The 9,136-nt window shown below is 43.2% G+C and overlaps 1 protein-coding gene across 1 annotated transcript; it reads right to left on the bottom strand.

The window, feature by feature from the left end:
• Positions 1-3,105: 3,105 nt before the first annotated feature.
• On the bottom strand, positions 3,106-8,117 carry LOC311088236 (claudin-10-like). The gene is made up of 5 exons (XM_084122091.1): positions 7,765-8,117; positions 6,601-6,762; positions 6,450-6,531; positions 6,266-6,373; positions 3,106-3,649 (listed from the first exon to the last, which is right to left on the bottom strand). The coding sequence occupies exons 1-5, from the start codon at positions 7,994-7,996 to the stop codon at positions 3,490-3,492; spliced, it is 744 nt and encodes a 247-aa protein (XP_083978217.1). The 5' UTR covers positions 7,997-8,117; the 3' UTR covers positions 3,106-3,489.
• Between the last annotated feature and the right edge of the window lie 1,019 nt (positions 8,118-9,136).

Genomic DNA, 9,136 nt, shown 5'->3' with positions numbered 1-9,136 from the left:
AGAAAGAACGATCACTTCTACAAATATGCCACCAAAAATACGCCCTGAGGAGCTTTAGCACTCTCTCCCAGTACCGTTATATTATCAGTCAGAGAAACAGAGGAAGCTCCCGAAAAAGCTGCTTTATTTTATGACATATGCGGAACTAAATATGGACATCAGACAGTCCGGTATAAAGAGACGAGATGCACTGATAGATAAAATAAAAGCATGATTGGGAATGGACTAAATGATTTGTCTGATTTCTTCAAGCGGTCATATTTACCATGTTTACTATAGTAATGGTTAGCGCACATAATAGTCTTTTGCATCGCATATAAATATTTCTGCCTTATACAGTGTTCAGAATCCACATTGTTAAAAGTCTTTAATGCTGATGTTAGCTGGTATATGGACTCATCCGGCGCTGGCGTCTCCTGACTGAGTGTTGTAACGCTTCTGTCCTCCCTCAGATGTTGTTGAGTGTTGTAACGCTTCTGTCCTCCTGCAGATGTTGTTGAGTGTTGTAACGCTCCTGTCCTCCTGCAGATGTTGTTGAGTGTTTAACGCTCCTGTCCTCCTGCAGATGTTGAGTGTTGTAACGCTCCTGTCCTCCTGCAGATGTTGTTGAGTGTTGTAACGCTCCTGTCCTCCTGCAGATGTTGTTGAGTGTTGTAACGCTCCTGTCCTCCTGCAGATGTTGTTGAGTGTTGTAACGCTTCTGTCCTCCTGCAGATGTTGTTGAGTGTTGTAACGCTCCTGTCCTCCTGCAGATGTTGTTGAGTGTTGTAACGCTTCTGTCCTCCTGCAGATGTTGTTGAGTGTTGTAACGCTCCTGTCCTCCTGCAGATGTTGTTGAGTGTTGTAACGCTCCTGTCCTCCTGCAGATGTTGTTGAGTGTTGTAACGCTCCTGTCCTCCTGCAGATGTTGTTGAGTGTTGTAACGCTTCTGTCCTCCTGCAGATGTTGAGTGTTGTAACGCTTCTGTCCTCTTGCAGAAGTTGTTGAGTGTTGTAACGCTCCTGTTCTCCTGCAGATGTTGTTGAGTGTTGTAACGCTTCTGTCCTCCTGCAGATGTTGAGTGTTGTAACGCTTCTGTCCTCCTGCAGATGTTGTTGAGTGTTGTAACGCTTCTGTCCTCCTGCAGAAGTTGTTGAGTGTTGTAACGCCCCTGTCCTCCTGCAGATGTTGTTGAGTGTTGTAACGCTCCTGTCCTCCTGCAGATGTTTTGAGTGTTGTAACGCTCCTGTCCTCCTGCAGATGTTGTTGAGTGTTGTAACGCTCCTGTCCTCCTGCAGATGTTTTGAGTGTTGTAACGCTCCTGTCCTCCTGCAGATGTTGTTGAGTGTTGTAATGCTCCTGTCCTCCTGCAGATGTTGTTGAGTGTTGTAACGCTCCTGTCCTCCTGCAGATGTTGTTGAGTGTTGTAACGCCCCTGTCCTCCTGCAGATGTTGTTGAGTGTTGTAACGCTCCTGTCCTCCTGCAGATGTTTTGAGTGTTGTAACGCTCCTGTCCTCCTGCAGATGTTGTTGAGTGTTGTAACGCTCCTGTCCTCCTGCAGATGTTTTGAGTGTTGTAACGCTCCTGTCCTCCTGCAGATGTTGTTGAGTGTTGTAACGCTCCTGTCCTCCTGCAGATGTTGTTGAGTGTTGTAACGCTCCTGTCCTCCAGCAGATGTTGTTGAGTGTTGTAACGCTCCTGTCCTCCTGCAGATGTTTTGAGTGTTGTAACGCTCCTGTCCTCCTGCAGATGTTGTTGAGTGTTGTAACGCTCCTGTCCTCCAGCAGATGTTGTTGAGTGTGGTAACGCTCCTGTCCTCTTGCAGATGTTGTTGAGTGTTGTAACGCTCCTGTCCTCCAGCAGATGTTGTTGAGTGTTGTAATGCTTCTGTCCTCCTGCAGATGTTTTTGAGTGTTGAAATGCTTCTGTCCTCCTGCAGATGTTTTGAGTGTTGTAACGCTTCTGTCCTCCTGCAGATGTTGTTGAGTGTTGTAACGCTTCTGTCCTCCTGCAGAAGTTGTTGAGTGTTTCAACGCTTCTGTCCTCCTGCAGATGTTGAGTGTTGTAACGCTTCTGTCCTCCTGCAGATGTTTTGAGTGTTGTAACGCTTCTGTCCTCCTGCAGATGTTGTTGAGTGTTGTAACGCTTCTGTCCTCCTGCAGATGTTGTTGAGTGTTGTAACGCTCCTGTCCTCCTGCAGATGTTGTTGAGTGTTGTAACGCTCCTGTCCTCCTGCAGATGTTGTTGAGTGTTGTAACGCTTCTGTCCTCCTGCAGATGACGAGCTTTGGCCTGTTCCAGCGGCTCGAGCTGTTAGCGGTCAGCGGTCCCACATGGGATCAGTCGCCTGTGTTCCAGTGGAGCCGCTCGCCCTACAGAGACCTCCCGCACATGGGCCATCCGGACCGCTGGGACTTCAGCACCGTCCACGTCACGTGGTCCACATAATCCCACAGCCCATGATGGTCAATGTGATGACCGTAACCTCAGGATGAAATCAGCCTCAGTGCTTTGATTATAAGAAATTGATATTTTGACGTGTATTTTAAGAAGTGTAATGCATTCTGAAAGAGATCCTCTGAAATGTTCTGTGTCTTTGAAATGACAATAAATCAAGACGTGATTGTTCTGTTGCCTCATGTGGTCTCAGACGTGTTTCCTTGAATTCTTGACCTTGATTCATGAACTTTTGGGTGCTTAGATTTCACTATTTTTATTAAAAGCATACATCAGAAGCCAAGTTACATCAGAAGCACTATACCGAAAATATACAAATACGTGTGGTCATAGGCATAGATTTGGTGTGGAGAGGTGTTTTAAAAAGCAAGCCTTCAAAAACTAAATAACCTTCTAAACTTGCAATATATCCAGTCTTTATTGAAACAGCTTTCTTTCATCAGAGAAGCAGATAACAGGTGTGTTCGACTTGATGTGGTGCTGCGCAGTCATTTAGCCGGATTCACCTATGACATTCAGCTCAGCTGATGTTCATAAATTCGTTTTTATAACAGTAATCAATCTCTTTTCATATAACCTCAATGTTATATTGTCGTGTTTATAAAAATAAAACTGATGAAAAATATATAGACCCACTTTATTAGTATTCAAGTAATGTAGGATTGTGTTGAACTTTATATTCAATTCACATTTATTTGTATAGTGCTTTTCACAATACACGTTTCCACATTACAATTTAGAGAGATCTGTTATCAGAGGTGACTGTCTAAGTTATGCATGTCAGAAATGTCAGAATAATCCAGTAAAAACAGGAACAAAGTGACGAAACACAAATAAAATCTGAGAGCTAATGAAGATTTGAAGAGCAACACCCATGGCACAGTCATCAGGACAGACTAGAGTCAGTCCAATTTATTTCTGTAAAACAATGAATTCTGTGTCTTGATCACAATGTTGATGATGTTAAAAAAGACTTGCATAAAGATTCACTGAATGCTTTACACCATCATTAAAGAGGTTTTCCAGATAAACGCATAGTAACACAGGAGGATATCAGACGTAGGCGTCCACACTGTGAAACCCTTTAGCAGGTCTGCTGGACTTAGGCTTGGGCTTGGCTTTGTCCGGGACGGGCGACGGCGGAGGAGTGTACAGCGTCTTCTGCTTCGGCTCAGAGGAACGACTCTGATGGGACTTTTCCTGGGTCTTGGAGCTGAAGTCACAAACATTGAATCATGATTATGTTCAGTAGCACGACATCTTGGTAGGAAATTCATAAAAACGTTAGTTTATTTCAGAATCCCGGTTCCTCAATTTATGAAAACTTACATTTTTAGTGAAATTGACTTTGAACAACACACAAGCACACTTTCTTGATTACACACTAGTTGCCTTTCACGTGGATGTTGAGTAACACTTCATTTTAGTGTCCTTATTACATGGACTTACTCCGGTAATAACATTAAATTATGCATTATTACATGCAACAAACCCCAAACCAAGCCCAGTAGCACTGTATATTTACCCGTCCTTCAGATGAGACGTTGAACGAGGTCCTGACTCTCTGGTCATTAAAAATCCCAGGATGTCCTTCGGAAAAAGAGTAGGGGTGTAACCCCGGTATCCTGGTTAAATTTTCCCATTGGCCCCTGTCCATCATGGCCTCCTAATCATCCCTATATACTGATTGGCTTCATCACTGTCTCCTCTCCACCAGAAAGCTGGTGTGTGTGTGTGTGTCTGTGTGTGTGTGTGTGTGTGTGTGTGTGTGTGTGTGTGTGTGTGTGTGTTCTGGCACACTATAGCTGCCATCGCTTCCTCCAGGTGGTGCTGCACATTGATGGTGGTTGAGGAGATTTCCCCCTTTCATGTAAAGCGCTTTGAGTGCCAAGAAAAGCGCTTTATAAACGTAACGCATTATTATTATTTTTGTATTTCACAGTCCTGTTCTCATTGTACAGACTATGTACTTATAACTGGGTAAAAACGAAGTGTTGCATCCACCAGCTGAATGTTCTCCTTGTTCTCCACCAGAGGGCACTCCTCCTGACTCCCTTGCTTTCCTATCATGAACTTCAATTCCCATAACCTGGACTCATTATGCCTGATCACTTTCTGTTTCTCATTACCCTTGTTAACCCTGCCGATATAAGCCCTGTCATTCTTGGCAAAGTCTTGTTTGTGTCACACTGCAATTCTGAGCGCGCTCTCTTTGGCTTCCCGTGTTATGCTTTTGATCATCTGTCTGGTTTCCTGGATTTCCCTGTTTGCCTGTCTTGAACTCTGTCATTGTTTGTATTTGATTCACTGCCTGTTACAATGTATTAGTGATGGGAAACTTTAGTGAAGGCTTTCATCAAATTGTGCAGAGAAACGGTTAAAGCAGGGCTCAGTATTTTCGGGATTTCTTCGCTGTATTCTCGCTTTTTGCTCGCAGGTTTCTCTCCAGAGCTCCCTCCACAGCTTCGGAATAGATATATTTGATAACACTGTTGTAAAAACTCGTTGGCGATTCTCAGACACCAGAGGCTAGTAGATCAACGACATCAGAGCAGATGGGACATTCTTTAAAATGTCTTCTTCATTAGGGTTCGAACAGCGTGAGGGAGCGCAATAATGACAGCATTTTAGCAGATTTCTTTTGGCTGTAAAGCAATTGTTTACATCGCGAGACCTGATATCACGCGATACTTCCTGACGCGGCGGCCGCCGGCTCAAAGTTGCAAGTGCAGATTTTCCGCTCACGGGCACCAGGGGAGTGCGAAACGACCACCATTCAACCCGAAATAAGTAATATAACCATTCCAATGACTCCGAAGCTGTTCAGTAAAGGTAAAAAAGTTACTTAGATCACCTTTAATTACTCAAAGCTTTTTTTCTCAAACACAATGCGCATTAGCACATCTGGTGGTCAGACTTATTTTCTCCACTATTTCTAACAAATCACTGCGGAGCAGAAAAGGCATGTGACCAAACAAAGCTTCGGAAGTCCATGACACAAGAGTTGAATCAATCTGGGATCACCACAGTTATATCTAATCTGATCAAATATAATCTAAATTAATGTGTGCCAATGAGACCAAAACTCGTGTCATATTATAAAATATACAAGTATGTGATCATAATTAGTAATAGATGTGAGAAGGTAAAAAAATATATTTTGGGTGGTGTTTTTTTTTTTTTTTTTTTGGAGGGAAATATTGTGTATAGTGCATTTAAATAAATAATGCCTCCTCAATATTTTTTCCCTTTTATGCATCAGGTGGGGTCACGATCTCATGAAGCACCAATTTTTTTAAACCAGCTGTTCCGACCTTCCGATACTGCATAACGATCGAAGCTGCAAACATCATCAATCACGTGGTATTGTCATTTTGATCAAGCGTCGGTACAGTGTGTGATACTATAGTGCTTTGAAGACTGCATCGGAGTCCCAGTATCAACCGTACCATCACTAACATGGATTATGATTTTGGATTGCCCCAATAAAACTGCATTTGGATCTTCACCCAAGTCTCAGAGCAGTTATGTGACACTAGGTAAACCTGATCTTAACCCATGTAGTTATCTTAATATTACCCAGTACTTTCTTAGGTAAGCGCTCTGTAAGACTGTATAAACCCTATAGTAAGCACATGCTTATTAATATTATTCAGTATTACACTGTAACAAGAACACCTTAAAATGAAGTGTATCTCCATGTTGTATTGAAGGGTGAATCTTGGTTGTACTTGGTTGTAAAATAGGCTTCATTTTCTTAATGCACAGTCTCACTCCTGTCTTTGTGCGATTCACTCAGAGGTGCGGGTGATTGTCATCAGACTGATACCTGGACTGGCAGGCCTGGTTCCCTGCGGTGACGCTGTACACGAGTCCTCCGGCCAGCAGGAGCGCCGATCCGGCCCATCCCACAAACAGCGCCGCTCCCAGCTCAAACCTGTCGCCACAAGAAACACCGTTCCAACTCTGATCCGCATCAACTGCACATTTCATTTCTGTACTGAAATATTCACTTTCTGGCCTTGTAGTTGGGGTCCATGAACTCGAAAATCACCTTGTGGGCGTACCAGCTGTAAGCCAACATGCCGCAGAGACCTGAAGCAGAGACAGAAGAGTTCAGAGGAGCAGAGGCAAGCTGGAGCGGCTGGACAACTGCAGCTTTACCTGACAACAAGTAGTTGATGCCGGCTGCCAACGTTATTCTTGCATTCACCGTTTCAGAGCCTCCGAGTTTTGTGCACTTCATCCCCACCAAAGCCAGAGCGGAGCCGAAGAATCCCAGAGTTATGGATGTGATGACGAGAGATCGGCACAGATGAATGTGTGCTGTTGAAACATGGACACAACAATAGTCACATGTATCTATTTATTTAGTGTTTTTCACAATGCAGTAATATTGTATTAATAATCTCGAATGAGAATACGTTCCTCTTGCAGCATCTCTTCTCTTCTCTGATGATGTGGGCGGGGCTATAACCTGTCACTCACACGAGATCAGCCAATAGCAAACCACAACCGTCCAATCAATTCCTCACGAATAAAATCAAGTATTATATACAGTCAAACCAAAATTTATTCAGACATCTTCAACATTTCTCACATTATCACAGTTTATTCGCTATAGTTTAGAAAATGGTAATAAAATATGAGCAGAACTCAGTTGATATTTGACTGGTTTTGTCCGTCCTTCTGTTAGACTGTCTCACACATGAATTATGTTGAATATCTGTCAGCTGTTAAATTTAACTACACAATTAGATAATACCAGTTTAGCTCAACCAATCACCAAGCAATGCTTCATTGTGTTCAGTCTGTGTGTAAAAAGAGCATTAGCAATTAAAGACAAAACACACTTCAGCAAAACATGATCAGCTCAAAGTGTCCGAATCATTTTTGCTCCCAAATTTTTATACATTTTACAGGTAGTCACTGTATGAAGAATATTTGGGTATAATATGTCACAGTTTACTTTATTTTGCTCTCCCTACTTACATAACTGAACTATAGTGTCTTGCACACACTAGTTAAAAAATATAAAAAATGATATCTGGTGTCTGAATGATTTTTTGGTTTGACTGCATGTATATAAAAAGGAAGAAATTCAGTAACTGTATCTAATTTCCTGTAGCCAAAACAATGGTTTATTATTTTTCTTTTATAATAACCACATATAATGCAACGACATGCCCCTCTACTCGTGATTGTCATGAGACGTCAGTGATAGTTCGATGTCTTTCACTCCCTACTCACTAGCAGAACACATGTTCAGTACCGACACAGCCTGAGACGCTACTGACTGGAGTGAAGAAACTCTCTGATAACACTTACTCTGCAGAGCCAGCAGCGAGGGGAACTCTTTGCAGTCGGAGACACCGGTGGAGTCAGACAGACAGTCTTTCCACAGGTTGGAGAAATAGTGGGAAGAGGTGAGGACTAAACTGGCCACTTCAGAGTAAGTCCAGTACTCCGTGGGCATCGTGGAGCAGATCAAGATCCAGCCGCAGACGCATGCTACGAAGCAGCCTATTTCAGTGTACATCAGCACCGTCCTGTAGAGCATGCTGGGATATTGCCTGATGCGGCTAGAGATGAAAATATAGATGATCTTTTAAAGCTTCAGTCCGCTGAAAGACGAACGCACCTTCCGTAAGGTGTGCTGAAGGATCTGGTGCTCTCACTGGTCTGAGGGCGGAGGACGCCGCTTGTTTGTGGTGTCATCAATGCCACTCGCACACACTGTGTTTATTATATACAGACACCCGTATTACATGCTTGTGTATTAGAAGTGGCACCTCGTAGATTCCAAAAGGGTGTTTTCGCAATGATGTCATAGAACAGGGTTATTCAATGAAAGCTCCAAGAGGTCCGGTCACTAATTTCCTTCCCAGTGGAGGTCCGGACAATACTTTTCTGGAAAGTTATACATTTCCATCGGGACAGCTGTAATACTTTGTAAATGAAAAAAAAAAAAAATCCTAAATGTCCTGCTATGGTCTTGACTGGCAATATACATGCTTCTGTAAAGCGAAGTCGTCAACGTCCCGTGTGCATGAGTTGAATGTGTGAAACGAAATTATTTAAATGTGATTATATTGTAATCGAGACGACAAGATATGGCGAAATCTGTTAGTGAGCTTTTGCGGGAAGCTGCCGCAGCATTAGAACATGGAAACAACCAGCCTGACCATGTTAGTTATGATGTTAGACTCAGACTAGACCATAATCGATGAGGTTAGGCCGATAAGGCCTTTCTGTATGCAGTAACACTTTCCTTCCATGAAATGTGAAAAACCTCTAGTTTTAGGCTGCCTTCTTGAGGGCCCGGGTGTAATAACATAAACTAATAGTTGATCAATGACTGAAACAAACTGAAAGACTTTTTACAAAGTGAATCCCACATGCAGCTGCTCAGATTTTATTGCTGGTTGTCATGTTACAGAGCTCTTTCACACAAACGTGTCTCTGGGAGGTATTATGTCCCCTGTGGCGTGAGAGATGCTGGAGACGCGAGAGCCGCTGGACCGTCCTGACGGAGCGCGGTACGCTGTAGTGTAGAGAGATTTACTAGCCGTCCGCGGGCCGTACGACGGAGAGGCTTCGGCTCTCGCTGCAAACACACTCAACATTCTGGAGGAGAGAACTGTAGATCAGTCTTCACATTTGCTATACAATTATTCTGTAAGAAGTTTCAGTTGTTAAC

This window comes from Abramis brama (assembly GCF_963993115.1).
Source record: "Abramis brama genome assembly, chromosome: 8".
NCBI classification, from domain to species: domain Eukaryota; kingdom Metazoa; phylum Chordata; class Actinopteri; order Cypriniformes; family Leuciscidae; genus Abramis; species Abramis brama.
Note: the sequence above shows the minus strand (reverse complement) of the source record. Positions and strands in the feature narration are given on the sequence as shown.